This window comes from Nelumbo lutea, chromosome 2 (assembly GCF_056320005.1).
Source record: "Nelumbo lutea isolate HS-2025 chromosome 2, American lotus-T2T, whole genome shotgun sequence".
Classification (NCBI taxonomy): domain Eukaryota; kingdom Viridiplantae; phylum Streptophyta; class Magnoliopsida; order Proteales; family Nelumbonaceae; genus Nelumbo; species Nelumbo lutea.
This window is the reverse complement of record NC_142685.1, coordinates 57,409,728-57,429,356: the sequence shown is the minus strand read 5'-3', so window position 1 is coordinate 57,429,356 and position 19,629 is coordinate 57,409,728. Positions and strand designations below refer to the sequence as shown.

The 19,629-nt window shown below is 38.5% G+C and overlaps 1 protein-coding gene and 1 long non-coding RNA gene across 2 annotated transcripts; both read left to right on the top strand.

The window, feature by feature from the left end:
• Nucleotides 1–4,132: 4,132 nt before the first annotated feature.
• Nucleotides 4,133–18,662, top strand: LOC148870911 (serine carboxypeptidase-like). The gene is made up of 10 exons (XM_088972645.1): nt 4,133–4,512; nt 4,664–5,072; nt 5,586–5,754; nt 9,624–9,743; nt 16,851–16,994; nt 17,087–17,237; nt 17,461–17,549; nt 17,655–17,913; nt 18,004–18,137; nt 18,240–18,662. Exons 2-10 carry the CDS (start codon nt 4,762–4,764, stop codon nt 18,357–18,359), a joined length of 1,497 nt encoding a protein of 498 aa, XP_088828771.1. The 5' UTR covers nt 4,133–4,512; nt 4,664–4,761; the 3' UTR covers nt 18,360–18,662.
• Nucleotides 14,147–14,693, top strand: LOC148870912 (uncharacterized). The gene is made up of 3 exons (XR_016107867.1): nt 14,147–14,269; nt 14,362–14,475; nt 14,563–14,693. It is a non-coding gene; the product is annotated as an uncharacterized LOC148870912 (long non-coding RNA).
• Nucleotides 18,663–19,629: the final 967 nt, after the last annotated feature.

Below are 19,629 nucleotides of genomic sequence, written 5' to 3'. Positions count from 1 at the left end.
TGTAATTGAACAACCCACTCTTTTTTTTTTGATAGAAAGGAAGAAGATAAAACCACATCAACCTGGGGGCAGCTAAATTTAAATTCAACAGATCAGGGGATCAATTGGAATGAAGATTACTCTCTCTAGAAAATCCTTGAGCTTCGTGAACCAAGTCCTTGACCATGTCAATGAGTCTCCATGGGCTTTCATTTTTTCTTTTTGAGGCTGTAGATAACGACCCTTATCACCTTCAATGGTTATCCTTTTGAAAACTGTGTAGCCATGATGTGGGCTTCTTTCGCTGCCCACATTTCAGCTATATTGAATCAATGATAACTCCTTTTTTTGGCTATTGCTCTTATGATGTTGCCCTTGTGGTTCCTCACGTTGCATCCTATAGCACATTCGCCTCTATTTTTTTAGGCATCAAAGTTTATTTTGGCCTCAGTTTGCATCTCCCATCTAATCCAGTTCCATTGTTTTGTACGACTTTCCACCACTAAACAGGAATTTGATTCTACAAACTCAGCAAATTGCTCTCCAGCCTTTTCTAAAATCTAACTAGGGTCGTTGTTTCTTTTTTTTTTTTTTCATTTCTACATTTTCATATGAACCACCAAATATTAATATAGAACACCTCCCACAGGTGTTCAATCTTATTCTCTTTTCTGAGATTTAGGGTCAGTTTGATTTACAGTCGGAACCAGAATCAAAATCTTTCAGAATTGAAATCAGAATGTTCTATTCCCATAATCTGTTTTAGTTCAGACAGAAATCGGAATTAGAATTTGCATCAGCTGGAATGGGATTTCATTCCTAAGGGAAGGGGACATTCCCTCAAATGGAGAATGCCATTCCACCAGGAATGGGAATGAGATTTCAATTCCGCTCAACCAAACAACCAAACAGTTGATTCCAATTTTGATTCTGATTTCAGACCCTGGCATTAGTTTCATCAAGATCCCAATAGTAGTGGATACAGTCCAAAGCTAACCACACCTGAGCCAATGGAAATTTTTTCTTTTAACTAATTGGTCCTTTGCTAGAATCCTATCGTTTAGCAAGCCAAAAAAAGGTTTTTATTTTGGGTGGGCTTTTCATGCACCAAATTTCCTTGAAGACATTTTTCTTGGTCTCCTCTTCCGCACCACCACTTTGTCTAAAATATTGGGATCTCTATTGGCGTAATTCCTGAAAGACTTAGCTGGGTTTTTTATTGTTCATTCCACCTTACAGATGGAACAGTGATAGGTGGGGAATGTAACAAAATTCAAAAAAATGGTAATGAATCATGTGGAGGTGTTGGTAAATAAAACCCAAAAAACTAACAAAAGTCCATGGATGGACTTAACTCAAAGGTTTCCCTTTTATTTATTTGAGTCCATCATCATCTAAGCCTTGTTTCAACTGGGGTTGGTGATTTATAAACAGGAAAACTATATGAGGTGGGTTACATGTAGACCTATCAAAAACTTGACCCAACCCGTGAACCCGATCCAACCCAACCCGAAAAAATAGGACTAGGGTCTCATATGCAGCAACCTGAATGCAAAACGACCCGATCTGACCCAAAAATGGGTTGGGCCGGGTCATGGGTCAAACCGATGACCCGATTATCAAGTCTAATTGGGATTTTTTTATTTCAATTATTTTTTGGGATGACCCGACTTGACCCATGGGTCAACCCTAACCTGAACATTTAGGGTTAGGGTCTACCATTTGACAATCCAACCCGACCCAAAATACCTTGACCCAACCCAAACCTGACCCACCCAACCCGATTGCCAGGTCATTCTATTTCGCCATTCCACTATCTTTTATACCACATTCATTGTTAAATGATGAGCACGGATTTCCTATTTGAGTTAGAAATGCTAAAATGCTAAATTATAAGGATTTTTTTTTTTTGAATTCAAATTTATTTAGCCCCTGCTTTTCCAAGCGAGACGCCAAGCCTTGTGTTTGAAGTAGCCGAAAGCTTTGCTTGTGCATATACCAGTTAGAATTGGGAAAGCCCTTGTGGTCTAAGTTTGATTAGAAAAAGGGTTCAACTATGACATTGGAAAGGCATAATACTGGAAAAACTTATAGCCAATTAGACCTATTTATGGGCCGGGTAGATTGATGTGCCTGTCCACCCTGACTCATTCTTGGTCAGGCTTAGACAAGATGTTAGGTCCGTGGGCTTGAGCTCAGACTTTGTCCTAAAATACTAGGCCCGGCTTTTTTATGGGCCAAGCTTAGGCTTTTTTAAAGCCTAGTCCAAGCCCGAGGGATTAGCCCAACTCGATAATGTTTTATATAATAAAAATATATATAATGCATATTTTTTTTGTTTATCCCTCTTCTCTTAATCTCTATTCTTAAGCCATAGTGAGATCTTTCAGTATTTTTTAGTCTTGAGTTTGTTTAATATAAATAAATTAGTTTTAATTCGAGTAAAAAAATCTTCTTGCCCAATTTTCTTGGATGGGATTGGGTTGAATATTCTATCAATATAGAGGCAAAGCCCAGCCCAGCCCATGAACAGGTCTACAACCAATTAATTGATATTATAAATGAGGTGGTCAATCAGGCGGCATTCATCAAAATTCATAGGGGTTCTGATTGGTCAAAATTCTTTTGGTACCATGTCTTTCCAGTATCAAAGATTATATTTTAGAAAAAGATAAAAATACAATATGGATTCAAGGTGAAAGAAAATATAAGAAGAAGCCTGAAGGTTTCAAGTAGTTGAGAGAGAGATAAATGGTGATTGTAGGGGTGCAAGTTGAGCAGGCTAGGGCAGGTTTTAGTTCATCCCCAAGAATTGGGATCAAGGCTTGAAGTCAAGCTTGACTGTTGTTGCTTGTACTAAAATTTGATGCATTTGGATTGGGCTTAAGCCCGGGCTGGGCTCAGGTTAATCAATTAAAATTTAACATAATGTGTCTATATGACTGTGTTAGGAAATAGGGATAGCAACAAGGGTGGGTTCGGGGGAGGGTTTTGTAAATTATAGACCCTACCCACCTCCTTAAACTTCCCAACTCTTACCTGCCTTAAAACCCATAGTGGGTTGGATTTTGAAAATCCAAACCCTCCCCATACATGAAAATGTAAAACCCTCCCCACATTTAAGGTTAGGATAGATTGGGTATAGAACTTGCATCTAATTTCCTATTATTTCTTGTTATATATAAGCAATAAATAAGTAAAATAACACAAACAAACAATAAAATTTTCAATTATTTGATTAAAACATGTAAAACACATATAATCTATTAATTATCCATCACATAAAATTCAAAATATCATTAAACTCAAAACCTAATACATAAATTTTATATGCTTTCTAACAATATGCAAGTTAGAGAGGGTTAGATTTAGTTTAATACCATACAGTACTCATACCCATACAGGTTGTAAAATCCCAAAACCTGTCCTTTAAACAAAAAAACCCACTGGATAAAGGAGGGTAGGGGTGGGTACCCATGGGGTAGGGTAGAAATTACCATCATTACTAAGCCCGGATTTAGCATAAAATTAAAAAAATAATAATAAAATAAAATAAAACTCAGTCCAAGGACTAAAAATCCAATCCCAATCCCAGTCCATATAAATTTGGTAGACTGGGACCGCCCGTACTTGGTTGGGCCCGCTCAATTTGCTCCCATAATATACATGTCTAATTTAACATGTGAATTACAATCATATTTGATATTTCCCTCGACTTCACGTCAAAGATAACCACCATCCCAAAATTTTAGGCCCCGCTTGGTTAATAAGAATAGGGGCTGGAATTGTAATCAGAGTAAGTTATTCAATTATTTGGTTGGTCAGAATTGGAATCCCATATTTTCCAGTCATTCCCTTTTTTTTGGGGGAGAATGGAATTTCATTCCTACTGATTTTAATTTTCATTTCCATTTCTGTATGAATCAAACAGACTATAAAAATATACCATTTCAAAAGATTTCAATTGGGATTCTAATTGCAAATCAATTGAAAACTAGGGATTAACTAGTTTTAATTCATTTATTTTCTTTTACCCACCCTCTCTCTCCCCTTAATACTGCAGAAAACTAGGGATTAACTACTAGATACCTTACTTTCGCGGGAGGGAACCCCAAAAAACATCTACACAAAGCTTAACTCCAGACGACCAGTCGACCACCATGCAACTCATGTGCCCTTCAGGTTCCAGGTCCTACTGCCTACCCAAAAAAAAAAACACAAGAAAGAAATAAACCACACAAATATCACGCAATTCATCAATCAGGATGATCGTTACCAAGAGGATCAGATCCTGACCACCAGATTTAACATTCATGTGGACCCCATCTGCCATGGTGGATCCCACAGAAATTCCATTGCTGCGTTGGACAACCTCTCTGATAGCGTATACGTTTTCAACGGACGACTGACACGCAAAGCAACGCTAAAAAACTCCCTCTCTGCTTTGTCCTCCCCGTTCTCCTCTAACAGTCTAACCAGTAACTACCTTACTACTTCCTGCCTGGACCAGAGAATGTTAGTTGGAAAAGCCAAGTAATCTCTCTCTCTCTTTCTCTCTCTCTCTCTCTCTCGCTTGCACGTTTCGTTAGTCGTTTCCGGTGAAGTTTCTTTAATCTCTAAGCACTTTTTCTTTAAATATACTTTAATCGTATTTACTAGTCTATTATTCCTTCCGCTTTATCAGACAGGTCGGTTTTCATCGCTTATAAGAGCTCCCACTGAACCTTCTCTCATTTTATCTCTCTGTCCAAATCCCAACAAGAAAACAAAAAACCAAAAGAAATGGGGAGAAATCTCTCTTTTATGTTTCTCTCTCTTCTCCTTCTTCATTCTTCCCTCTCTTTTGCATCGGTTCCGAATGATCTTCGCCTTCCTTCCACTGCAAAGTTCCCAACAATACAAGCAGAAAAGTTAATCCGGGATCTTAACCTCTTCCCTAAGGATGCCGTTGACGTGGTTGGTGACTCTTCGGTTGCTCCGAAGCTCGTCGAGAGAAGGTTTAGCTTCCCAAATCTTGCAGACCCTAGCGTTTCCTTGGACGATCTCGGTCACCATGCTGGATACTATCGGCTTCAGCACTCTCACGCCGCCAGGTATTAGTTAAACCCTAGAATTGTTAATCCAAAAATGAATCACGATGGGGAGGGATCAGTTCTCTATGGAATTTTGGTTATTAATATGAAAATTCGGGGCTCAAATGGGAATTGAACAAAGAAAATTGGTACTTTGCATTGGAATTTGATGCCAATTACTTGAAAGTTTAAGCCTTCAACTGAATTTGCTTGCATGCAGTTGTACCGATGATATGATGCCAACCTAAATAGCTAATTAACTCGTATATGCATAATTGTCCAATTTAGTACGGGTTGTGTTAGACATGGATGCCTGTTTGGTAAATAAATGCGTGCACATGCTAAGGTTGATTCTCATGATCAAGTAGCTTAAAGGAGAATATTTGTAAACGCCATGTAAATATCTTTTTTCTTTGTTTGTATTTGCTAACAGATGCTTGCATTGATATTTTTGCTTAGTTCATTGCTTCCCAGATGCAAATTATTATTCTGTTTCTACGTAATTGTTCTGAATTCTTTCATCCACTTTTTTAGGATGTTCTACCTTTTCTTCGAGTCGAGGAACAGCAAGAAAGATCCTGTTGTCATATGGTTGACTGGAGGGCCAGGTTGTAGCAGTGAATTGGCTGTTTTCTATGAAAATGGGCCTTTCACCATTGCAAAGAACTTGTCACTTGTCTGGAATGAGTATGGCTGGGACAAGGTATGTATTGTTTTTTCTGTCTGGTTTCCTTTTTATGCTGAGTTGAATAGGGCTTTTCATTCTAACACGATGCTTTTAAAAAACCCATACTTTTTTTTTTCACCCGGGGAGGGGGGGGGGTTAGTAGTGTTATTTAGGTGATAAAGCCTTTCTTTTTGGGTTACCTTGCTCCTTGCTGTGATGTTTATTTATTTATTTATTTATTTTTAAGGAAGGCCTACCAACCAATTTAGGTGTTGTTTAAGTAAATCTTGTAAAAGAGTTGAAAGGTCATCTTGGTAAACTAATCTTCAATTTTGAGAGCCATGATAACGATGTGTTGCAATAGGGCTTCAACTGGTAGTCTTCCTTGCAAGATGCTTCAAGATACTTGTTCTACTTCCATTTCTTTTAATTTTTATGATTATGGCAGATCAAGGGCTCTTCCCCTTCATTTGTTCCTTTTCTTCTCAATTGTAACTCCCCTCTCAATCTTTCTAGTACTAGAATAACAGCTGCACTGCTTCTAGGGCTGCAAAGGTATCCGATTGTCCAAATTCGAATTCAAATCCAATCCTATAAAGGGTGATCTGAATTCAATTTGTTATAATTGGATCAAAATATGGCTCCACTCATATCCAATTCGATTCAATTTAAATATAGATGTTCATATATACTTAAAAATTTATATTATATCTATCAGTAAAGTTGGTTTGGGTGTTGCATTTTCACTAAATTGTCATAAGTTCAAGTTACATACAAGCAATTTTCAATTCATTTTGTTCATAAAATATAACATTGAAGTCATTTTTAGTTCATTTTATTAATAACACATAATAGTTTGGTCATTTTTAATCTAATTTATTTATACTATTTAATATCCAATTATAATCCGAATTTGATTTGAATCCGCTAGATAAATGTGATTCTAATTTAAATATAAATGAATCAAATTTGGACCTACCTATATCTGATTCAGTTCGATCCGTTTGCAGCCTTTACTTCTTCATTTATTTCTTATCTTTTCTCTACAATTAACATATATGTGCCTATCACCTTTTTATTCTTTATGGTATTTATCATAATAGGGGCTCAATTTCTTAGCTTTTTCTTCTCCATTCTTTGAATTATATCACTTGCATATAATTATTCTCTTAGTATCTCCTTCCATTAACAAAATAGCACTCCACACATTAGTTTTATCATCAATTACTTAATATAGCTTTTGTTCTACTTTTAGTGTTTATGCTAAATAGCCTCTAATGTTTAGTTGTTTACTAGTCCATAGTTGCTACTTCAACTAGGGAAACAAACTAGCAAAAGAAGCTAGTATAAAAAATCACGAGTAATGCTTGGGCGGGTGTCTAGTCCTAGGTGACAAGGCCCTCCCTTGTTGCTTAGCCTTGCCTCGCTCCTTGACAACTATTGATGTGAGGTACATATTGGTCCAAAAAAGGAAGAGATGCTTATGTTTATGCTTGTCTATGTATAGTAGTTTCAAAGTTTGAAGGAAGTGGAACTTGTCTGGTGGTACTGATACTAGTCCAAGAATAACTTCTGTTGTGCTTCCTCCTGAGCTAATTAGTTAGCTCTGCATTTCCAATATTCCTTTCTATTGTCTATCTTTCATTTTCCTTTTCAAGAATTTGATTGCAACAGAATGAGGACAGTTGTCATATCCCATGGATGCAACCACCCAGTTCACTATACCTTGATAGTAAATCCACTTGTCAATTAGAGTGAATACTAAGTCTAAGAGTCAAATTTATTTTCAGGAGAAAATACTTGCACATGAGTCCAAGATATCTTGTAGAACCAAACTCTTGACACAATCACACTAAGTCAATGCCATTGACCAGTGTTGCTGTCATGATTTTATGAAATAAACACATGGCCAATGTTGTCAAAATCTTACAATTTACAATACGATTCATGATTTGAATCATGAATCCCAAGGGTTTCGATTTGAATCTTATGTCTAAGTCCTTTTCTACAAAAATCTTACGATTTTTGTTTGAATCCTACGGTTTGATTCATAAATCTTATGATTTTTATGATTCACTATGATTCAAATAAATTCAATTAAGAATTAGTTCTCTACTTTGTTTCTTTTTTTGTTTATGTTTAATTTTTCCATGGGAGACTTTTTTTAGAAAATTACGTATTTACATTATTCAAGACTAGAAATTGAGTTTATTTTCTATCATATGTAAGTTAAAGGGCCATTGTATTTAGATTTGTTTGATTTTCAAGTCAAACATGATTATATAATCTTAGGCTTCTATTGTATAAGTGATAAATTCTATTGTTTTAAGTACATATATGGTAGATATAGATAAAAAATAGGGTAAAATCACTTTCCTATATAATATTTAGCCTTTTAATATATCTACATTTAATTTTTTTGACAAGTTTGTATAAAATAGAAATAATCTTACGATTTACGATTCAATTCAAATTTCTCTATGATTTACGATACAATTACGATTTTCAAAACATTGCATATGGCATTATCATCTTAATTTTGGATTTTATTTGAGCCCATTAGCTATTACTACCTATATTTGTAGAGAGTTGCAAACTATGGCCAACATGAAGATGATTCATGGCATAATGCTGTTATGAAAATTGATAACAATAACCACCAGTGCTTTCTAATTTCTTTCTTGACTCCTCGAAATTGGTCATTTGCCATATTATGGAAGCAAAATGCAATCTAGTGAGCTTCAATGCAGCTTGGAGATGCTTCATTTCTTTTAAATTACTTCAGCTGCCTTTTTCGTATATGTACATTTGTCATCAGTTAAAAGAACAACAGTATTTTATAGAACAGAGTGTTGGGCAATCAAGAAACATCATGTCCAAAAAATGAGTTTAGCAGAAATGCAAATGTCAAGATGGATGAGTGGGAAATTCAGAAATGACAGAATAAAAAATGAACATATTTATGGGAACCTAGGAGAATCCCCAATAGGTGAAAATATGATTGAAAATAGACTAAGATGCTTTAGTTACATATGTACATCCCCCTCGTGTACTTTTTTTGTTCATAATATATAGTCACTTACCTCAAAAAAAAAGTTATGTGCAGAATTTAACAATGGATATGGCATTGTTGCAAGTTGAAGGATCTAGAAGAGCTAGGGACGAGCCAAAAAGGACATGGGTTGAAGTAGTGGGAAATGATTTGAGGGCCCATGATTCAACAATGGACATGGCACTTAACAGAGTTGAATGGTGCAACAGGAGTCATGAAACTGATCCCATTTGGTTGGATGAGGCTTAGTTGAGTTGCACATGTACCATCTCATAGGGGCTTGCCTGGCAGAACCTTATTCCATAGATCCTGGGCAATTCCTCATGAATCCTCTTTTCTCTAAACCATTTGACTTCTCTGGGTTTGCATGCACCTAGTGTCTCATTGCATTTGACTTCTAGGAAAAGCAAGCTAATCTGCTCCTTTTTCTGAATGTACAAGCTTCTTCTGGAACATTAAATACAAGTGAAGGAGCAATGAAGCAGCAGTTTGCTTTACTGCAATTTATGGAGGTGCAGGCAATGCTAGGTTTATCAAGGATGCATTTGAAATATGATACTGTTGAATGTTGTGGGGCATTGTAATTTGCAATTATATTGCTTGTTTTTATTTTTTAATCAGAAACTGGTCATTTTATTGATTGAGAGAAAGAAAGTATACAGATTGTATGCCTTGCACGGCTTGTAGAGGGTAGCAAGCTAGTCAGTCTATTTCTTTGTTATAGTTTAGAATTATATTAGCCATATGTATGTGAAAGTTTGCTTTATGTATAACTTATTCATACATAAACATGAAATGCATTTTGATTGATTGTTATGGCAGCTTTAAGATACCTTTCATTGTCACTCTGCAGACATCAAACCTTCTATATGTTGATCAGCCTACTGGAACTGGTTTTAGTTATAGTTCTGATAAACGTGACCTCCGCCACAATGAAGAGGGTGTAAGCAACGATCTATATGATTTCATGCAGGTGTGTGTTTTTTTTCTCCTGATATGTTACTCTCTCTTAAACATATATTTGATGTGTTGTTTATGTCTTCTCTCCAACCACAGGTACCATGTCTGAAACAAAGAACAGAAAACTCCTTATTGTTCAATTTTAATTGGTTTAACCTAAAATGAAATCCCCCTTCCCAAAAAACGAAAAAAAAAAAAAGAAAAAAAAATAGATGTAGGAAAAACAAAATATAGAAGGAAAAATAGTATTCTCAGATGGAAAAAGCTCATTAGGTTACAAAATTTGATGAGAAATTACTGATAAGGACTTACAATTAACAATTATGGAATAAAATCTTTGTGAAAATTTTCCTCCAATGAAAACTTGTGCCAACTAGGTCCTCTTTTAGATTCAACCTCTTTCCAGCCACTTCTGAAATGGCTTTTTAGTTAGACATCCAATAGCTTTTCTATTACTAGAAGTTCAGGACTGTTATCAGTCTTGAACCTTAATGAATCTCAGGATCGAAGATAAGCAGAAAGAAAAAGGAGAGAAGAGAAAGAGGGAGAAGAAGCAGTAGAACACAAGGGTTGAAAGGAGGAGCAGAAGCTTCATGTTCTGCCACCGCCACTTTAATTAATATTTATAGGTTATGCTCATTACATGAAAAGGACAGATCTGCCCTTAGTCTCTACATAACAAATAGAGTAAAACAAAGACTGAAATAAATCACAACTGAAACAACTAAATGACCAATAGCTAACCCTAGGCAGACTAGAATATCTTCTACCCTACGAACACAGTGGGACCGTAGCTGTGGGGCCCACTTCAGTGTTCTCTACACTCCCCCTCAAGTTGGGAATAAATGTTTATCATTCCCAACTTGGATAGATCTGCCTCTAGCTTCTTCCGTGATACAGCTTTAGTGAGGATATCTGCCAGCTGCATATTGGAGGTGATGTATGGGAGACATACTTCTTGTGATGAGACCCTCTCTCGTACAAAGTGTCGATCAACTTCAATATGTTTAGTCCTGTCATGCTGCACTGGGTTGTGTGTTATATTAATAGCCGCTTGATTATCACAATACAGCATTAGGGGCTTCTCATATTCAACACCCAACTCCTCAAGTAGTGATCTCAGCCAAAGAATTTCAGCCACTCCATTAGCCATTGACCTATACTCAGCTTCAGCACTGGATCGAGAGACAATACTTTGTTTCTTACTCCGCCAAGAAACCAGGTTACCTCCCACAAGAGCACAATATCCAGAGGTAGACCTTCTGTCATCAACACTCCCAGCCCAATCGGCATCTGTATAGACTTCCACCTTCATGTGGTCATTGTTCTTGAACAGTATACTTCTATCTGGGCATCTCTTCAAATATGCTAGTATTCTTTCTGCTGCTAGAAGGTGTGTGTTTCTAGGAGAATGCATGTACTGACTGATAACACTAACGGCATAATTGATGTCTGGTCGGGTAAGGCATAGATATAGGAGCTTTCCCACTAATCGCTGGAACATAACTTTGTCTTCAAGCAGCTCCCCACTTTCTGCATTAATCCTGTGGTTCTGTTCAATAGGTGTATCTGCAGGTTTGACACCTAGCTTTCCAGTTTCAGCCAAGAGATCTAACACATATTTCCTCTAAGAGACAAAGATCCCCTGCTTAGATCTAGCAACCTCAATACTCAAAAAATATCGTAGTGTACCCAGATCTTTCACCTCAAACTCTTGATGAAGAAGCTGTTTGAGGGACTTAATCTCATGGTTGTCGTTTCCTGTGATCACAATATCATCAACATAAACTGCAAGTAGTGTCAGTGACGACTCTACCCTCTTGATGAATAATGTATGATCTGACTGGGCCTGTACATAACCGAACTTCCCAAGGGCTAGTCTGAGTCTGTCGAACCAAGCTCTAGGTGACTGCTTCAAACCATACAAAGCCTTATTGAGCCGACAAACTTTCTTACCTGCCCCTGTATCATAGAATCCAGGAGGCAACTGCATGTAGATCTCTTCTTGCAAGTCCCCGTTCAGGAAAGCATTCTTAACATCCATTTGGTACAAAGGCCAAGTGTAGCTTGCTGCAAGAGATAATAGAACCCGAATAGTGGTCATCTTGGCTACCGGGGCAAATGTCTCAAAGTAATCTATACCATAAGTTTGAGTGAACCCCTTTGCAACTAGCCGAGCTTTGTACCTCTCAATGGAACCATCCGCATTATGCTTCACAGTAAATACCCACCCGCATCCAACTGGTTTCTTTCCTTTGGGCAAGTCAACTAGCTCCCATGTATTATTTTTCAACAGGGCTTCCATTTCAACTTGCATTGCACCTCTCCACTCCGGGACTGATAGGGCTTCTTGCACTGTTCTTGGAATAGGGACATCAGCAACAGAGGTGAGATAGGACCTGTAGGAGGGAGATAGGCGATCATAGGACAAAAACTGGGAGATGCAGTGGGCTATAGATGTGGTGCAATGCCGTTTTCCTTTACGGAGGGCAATGGGAAGGTCAAGGTCATCTGCAGAGGGTGAGGTAGCAACAATGGAAGGAGTCTCTGTGGGCCCTGGGACTGTAATATCTGGACTTGGAGCCGCAGAAGAGATTGTAGCTGGCTGGGACTATTGATGACCAGGATCAATCTGCCTGCATCGCCTATGATAGACTCTCAACTCCCGATCCCTTTGACCACCCTCGCTACTACAACCCTCATCATCAACTGGAATAGGTAAGGGAACAGCCCCAAAGGTATTAACCCTGTCCTCACTGCACTCCTCCTCCCCCTGAAGAAAAAGACCCAAATGTCCACGCTCACTACTCTCCCCCTGATGAGAGACCCGAGAATAGTAGGGTGTCTCCTCAAAGAAAGTGACATCCATGGATACAAACTTCTTCCCTGAGACAGGATCATAACAATAATAACCCTTTTGAGTTTGTGCATAACCAAGAAAGATGCATTTGGAGGCCTTGGGTTGAAACTTGGAGTGATTGGGACCAAGCTGAACAAAACAGGTACAACCAAATGTCTTGAGGGGAATAGTGAACAACTCCTCATTGGGGTATAGAAGGGAAAAATGAGGTTTCATATCAAGAACCCGAGAATGAATCCGATTAATAAGATATACCGCCGTAAGGATAGCATCACCCCAGAAGCGAATATGGACATTGGAGGTAAACATAATACTTCTAGCCACCTCCAAGATGTGCCTATTCTTCCTCTCTGCAACCCCATTCTGTTGAGGTGTATGAGGACACGTGCTCTGGTGGATAACCCCATGATTAAGGAGGTATGATGCCAATGGCTTAGCAAAGTATTCATTTGCATTATCAGATCTAAGTACTTTTATCTTGACATCAAATTGTGTTAGAATCATTTGGTGGAAGTTTTGGGTCAGGACAGGCACCTCATCTCGTGATCGCATAAGATAAACCCATGAAAAACGAGAAGGAATCCGATTAATAAGATATACCGCCGTAAGGATAGCATCACCCTAGAAGCGAATATGGACATTGGAGGTAAACATAATACTTCTAGCCACCTCCAAGATGTGCCTATTCTTCCTCTCTGCAACCCCATTCTGCTGAGGTGTATGAGGACACGTGCTCTGGTGGATAACCCCATGATTAAGGAGGTATGATGCCAATGGCTTAGCAAAGTATTCATTTGCATTATCAGATCTAAGTACTTTTATCCTGACATCAAATTGTGTTAGAATCATTTGGTGGAAGTTTTGGGTCAGGACAGGCACCTCATCTCGTGATCGCATAAGATAAACCCATGAAAAACGGGTGTGGTCATCAACAAATAGCAAAAAATACCTGTACCCCCCCATAGAAGGAATGTGGTATGGCCCCCAAACATCAGTATGCACAATATCAAAAGAACTATTACTCCTTTTATTACTCAGTGAATAAGAGTTTCTACAATGTTTAGCCAACTCACAACTTTCACACTTCAACTGAGATGACTCAACAGACTCAAACAAAGTAGGAAACAGACTCTTCAAGGACCGAAAAGATAAATGACCCAATCGGTTATGCCACAACATAACCGGACTCACAACTTGAGAAACAAGTAACTTCTTATTCACTGACTCTTCCCGACGAGAACTCTCCCCGAGCAGATAGATCCCATTCGTCTCACAGCCAGTCCCAATCACCTTCTTCGTCTCCATGTCCTGAAAAACACATCGGTCAGGAAAGAAAGTTACTGAGCAGTTCAAATGTTTGGTAATGCTACTGACGGAAAGGAGGTTAGTATCCAGTTTAGGAACATGCAAAACAGAGGACAAGGATATAGTATCTGACAGTTTGATGTCACCCTTGCCAGAAATAGGGACAAGAGAGCCATCAGCTATAGATACTTTATCCCTACCAGAAGATAAGTGATAAGTAGTAAACAGAAAGGGCAAGCTGGTCATATGGTCAGATGCACCTGAATCTATTACCCAACACGGTTCAGTAGTACCTGGAGCGGAGGCATGGTAGGCTGAGGCTCGAGTACCTGAGTGTGCAAAGGCCGATGTAGCTGGAGCTGATGATGATTGCGGTAACTGAGCTGAACTGCCAACTTCCTTCTCCAATTGTATTAGAGCTGCCCGAACTGCAGCTAAGGTCTCTAATGGTGTGCTCTCGTGCCAGATGAGGATGCTGAATCAGTAGTCGTAGCCACATGAGCATTACTCCTTTTATTTTTCAACTTTTCCGGGACCAAATGTGGATGCAGCTTCCAACATGTTTCTTTTGTGTGTTTAGGTTTCTTGCAATGCTCACACACTACATCCCTTTTATCTTCCTTCTTTCTATCCCTCTCTGAATCACCCTCTGTTTTGGGTTTGACAGCTACCAAGGCAGGTGTAAGCGGCTGAGGTTGCATCATGACTTTCCTCCTGGTCTCTTCACTGTGCACTAAGGGGTATGCCTGAGAGAGGGTCACACTATCTCTGGTCAAGATCTGTTGCCTCACAATATCATATTCTGAATTCAGTCCTGCCAGAAACTCAAACACTCTGTTTGTCTCAATGTGCTTTCTATGTATCTGAGCATCTTTGGGACTCTCCCACTCAAGAGCCTCTAAGTGATCAATCTCATGCCACAGGGACTGCAAGTTAGAGAAATAGACCGACACCGGTTTCTCTCATTGTTTAAGGGCATTCACCTCACATTTCAACTCATATGCTCTGGCAACATTAAGGGGTTGGGAGTAAGTCTCTTTTATCACATTCCATATCTCCTTGGATGTCTTTGCCCATAAGTAATTTCGGCTTATATGGGGCTGCATTGAATTACAGAGTCATGTCATAACCAAGTAGTTTTCTTGGACCCACTTGGTATACGTAGGGTCTCCCTTGGAAGGTTTTGCTACATCTCCCAAGAGATACCCTACTTTGCCCCTTCCCCCAATAGCCATCATGGCTGATTGGGCCCATTCCAAGTAGTTTGATCCATCAAACTTTACGGTTGTAATCTGAAAACCTGTATCAGAACCACCACCATAACTGCTGTTCCCAAAACTGCCTTCTGCCTGATTCTTAAGCTCCATTTCAGTCAAGAACCAGAAGTATCAAAGATTATGGTTACTACAGTCAAAACCAGCACTAGAAGTCCCAACAACAGTCACAAAATCAGTAGAGAACCAATCTGTACTCACGATAGATGTGCATGAAATATATATAAGACTGATCTGAAATCAATAACCACACACAACAGCAACAGTCCGAACTGTTTTCACCCCTTCAAAAGTGTTTGAAACCCCAAAAGAAGACTGAAACACAGTTTGAAGGGCAATCTGATATGCTGAAGCGAATTCGAGGTTTTAATCAGTCCTAAGAGCCTTACTGATAAGGTTTGTATTAGGGTTAATATGAAACCCTAAAACTAATCAATGTTGAGGAGAATTCTAGGGTCTGCCGCAGGAATAACATCACAAGTTTCGGCCTAATACTAGGGTTTGCCGTAGGGATAGGACAAAACCCTAGAGAAACCCTAGAGAATAGAGAGATAAAACCCTAGAGTAGTTCGGCCACCCTTACTGGATAGGTCCAACCTATCTTTTCTGATGTTACTTCTCTTAGAAAGTAAAAAACTTACAGTAGAATGCAGTTCGCTGCCTACCAAGGTTACCCGAACCCTAGCCTTCTCTGATTCTTCCTGACCACCAACTTGCTACAACTGTGATACTTCTTCAAACAGCTGCTAATCCTCTGGAGATCTCCAAGAACCAGTCAACGAACTCTGCTTTCTCAGTCTTCCAGCCTTAAATGGTTCCCATGTGGTCGGCTGGACTAGACTCACATGAGAGAACCTAGCTCTGATACCAACTAGAAGTTCAGGACTGTTATTAGTCTTGAACCCTAATGAATCTCAGGATCGAAGATAAGCAGAAAGAAAGAGGAGAGAAGAGAAAGAGGGAGAAGAAGCATTAGAACACAAGGGTTGAAAGGAGCAGAAGCTTCATGTTCTGCCGCCGCCACTTTAATTAATATTTATAGGTTATGCTCATTACATGAAAAGGATAGATCTGCCCTTAGTCTCTACATAACAAATAGAGTAAAACAAAGACTGAAATAAATCACAACTGAAACAACTAAATGACCAATAGCTAACCCTAGGCAGACTAGAATATCTTCTACCCTACGAACACAGTGGGACCGTAGCTGTGGGGCCCACTTCAGTGTTCTCTACACTATTTATTGTTATTATTGTTTAGGAGAACCTAACCAAAGACGTAATTTTTCTTTATTTTTGTTCTTTTTTTTTCAAAATCAAAATGTATTTTCTTTCTTTTATTTTCATTTTTCATCTTTGTTTTATTTAATTAATCACTAATCTATTTGGATATTGGACAACATGATTCTAAAAGGTTTAGTTCTATACGTAATAATAGGGAGAAAGAATAATAAAGGAATATTTTTATTTTTTGTTCTTACTCATAAAATATTGAATTAATACAAAATGGGGTTTGCACTAGCTTTAGGCCTTGGTGAGCATAACTTTAAACACAAGGAGAATTAGTGCAAGCAGTTTTTGAGCACTATCCTTAAGTGGCATAAAGAATTGAAATGATACCTTTTTGATTATCTTCCGAAAAAGTACTTGGCTTGACAAAGGATTCTTATGCGTGATGCTAGGCATTCTTTTCTGAGCATCCTGAGTTTGTGAAGAATGACTTTTACATAACTGGAGAATCATATGCTGGGCACTACATTCCTGCTTTTGCTTCTCGAGTTCACCAAGGAAACAAAGCAAAAGAAGGGATCCATATTAATCTGAAGGTACAACTCCTTTTCTTTTTCTGGATTGGAGTTATATGTGCTTTATTCAGCTTGCTTTCTTTGACTTATGCAAATTGGAAATGGTTAAACAGGGATTTGCCATTGGAAACGGACTTACTGATCCTGCAATCCAGTACCAAGCATACACAGATTATGCTTTGGAAATGGGAATTATTAAGGAAGCTGACTACAAGAATATTAACAAGATGCTACCAGCATGTGAACTGGCAATAAAGCTTTGCGGTACTTATTCTTAATTTTAGAGACCTCACCAAATTATTTTATATTCATCATAACTCCCTTATCTTGCTCTATTTCAACATAAGTGTCCATGTAGATTGCTCGTCAAAAGCCATTTTTGAATTGATTTACTTGTATATGAATATTAAGGACTGTTAAAATATTTTTGGTTGGCCAATACTGCACAGATCCATCTAATTTTCTTATAGTGGAAATATTGTTTCAGGCACCAATGGTAAAATCTCGTGCATGGCATCATATCTTGTTTGCAATACCATATTCAGTAAGATCATGGGGCTCGCTGGTGATACAAATGTAAGAAAGACCATATATCCATTCCATGTCTATATTAGAGACCGGGCATTGAAGAAGTATTGACCATGTCTATGGCAATGACTCTGTTATGTCTTTAATCTGCAGTATTATGATATCAGAAAAAAGTGTGAGGGGAGCCTCTGCTATGATTTCTCAAACATGGAGAAATTCCTGAACCAGAAGTCTGTAAGGGATTCCCTTGGAGTTGGGGACATTGAATTTGTCTCATGTAGCCCTACCGTATACCAGGCAATGTTGATGGACTGGATGAGAAATCTAGAAATTGGTATCCCTGCTCTTCTGGAGGATGGAGTGAAGTTACTTGTATATGCCGGAGAGTATGATCTGATATGCAACTGGCTTGGTAAGTTTCTAGGCTTCAACTCAAATGTCTCCATTTTTATTCGTTGAGAATGCTACTTACCTGTATTGGGTGTTCATTTTTATTGGGCAGGGAACTCTAGGTGGGTCCATGCCATGGAATGGTCTGGTCAGAAAGCTTTTGTAGCATCCCCAACTGTTCCATTTTTGGTCAATGGTACAGAAGCAGGCCAATTGAAGAGCTACGGGCCTCTCAGTTTCCTCAAGGTCCAATCCACACCTCTTCATCAGATAGTTTTTACAAGTTTCTGTCAGTTAACCATGTATGAACGTATCAATACTGAATTCATTGGGGTTGTCTGAAAACAGGTTCATGATGCCGGTCATATGGTTCCTATGGATCAACCCAAGGCTGCATTGATGATGCTGAAGAGGTGGATGCAGGACAACCTTTCTGAGGCACCAGAGAATGGGGTTGCTGACATGTGATGCCCATGACCTCAACCATGATAGTTGCTGCCATTAGTGCCTCTTTTTAATGTTGGCGTCTTCTGTATGGCTTGTCTGGATGCAAGCGTCATATTTGCTCCTCCTCTCAAAGGGCTTGTGAATATTTTGCCCAAAACACTAGGGTATCTGATCTTCTTCTGTGGCTGCGGTCTGCCGGGGAAGTTAGCTGGTTTTAAAGGATTATAATTCAATAGGGTATAAAGAGTGTGATGGTCCAATACTTGTAGTTTCTATCCTGTTACACTGGAATGAGTAAGGCTGGCAAACTTTGCTGATTTCACACTTCTGGTACTTACATTTGATAATTATTCGCCCTGTCTAGACCTGGCAATTGGGTTGGGTCAAGGTACGTTGTGTTGATTTCGGGTCGGGTTGTTAAATGCTAGACCCTAACCCTAAATGTTTTGGTTCGGGTCATCCCAAAAATAATTGAAATTAAAAAAGCTAAGGAAAATTTACATGAAAAATGTCAAAATTAAAAAATTAGCCTTAAAGTTTTAAATATAAATTAAAAAATTTGAGCATTTAACAATTTAAAGACTAAACAATAAAAAGTAAAGACTAAATAGAAAAAATTAAAGAGCGGAAACTTTTAACAATGTATAAATAATCCCAATTAGACTTGACAATTGGGTTAGTGGATTGATCCATGGCCCAACCCAACTCAGTTTTTGTTGGGTTGGGTCATTTTCACATTCGGGTAGCTAAATATGAAACCCTAATCCTGTTTTTTCGGATTGGGTTGGATTCGCGGATTGAATCAATTTTTTGCCAGATCTAACCCTGTCCTGTTAAGAACCTCAACCATGCATACGTCCATACCATAACGTCATAACCCAAACCAACTTCCACTCGATGTTTTGAATCCTACTCTAATGAAATCACAGGGTTGGTCAGGTCTCGGGTTCATGTCACAGCCCACCCTGTCAAATTAACAAATAAATTCCTCCTCTGCACATTTGATCCCTTTGCTTCAATTAGAGAGATTTATGGGTGTAATTTCTATGGTACCTAGAACAAACAGTTTCAAAACCACGACCATATACTGCTGCAGCTGTATGGGCCCTTTCCACATGCTATAAAATTATAAATGATAGCTAATCAACTTCTAGGAATGACCATGGTTCAAAGTTTAGTTCCAACATAAACTTGGAGAAGCCTATCACAACAGATAATAGAGAAGATAATGTGGAATGGAAAATGGAGTCAAAAGGAGATTATACTATTAAATCGGCTTAATTTCTCTTGG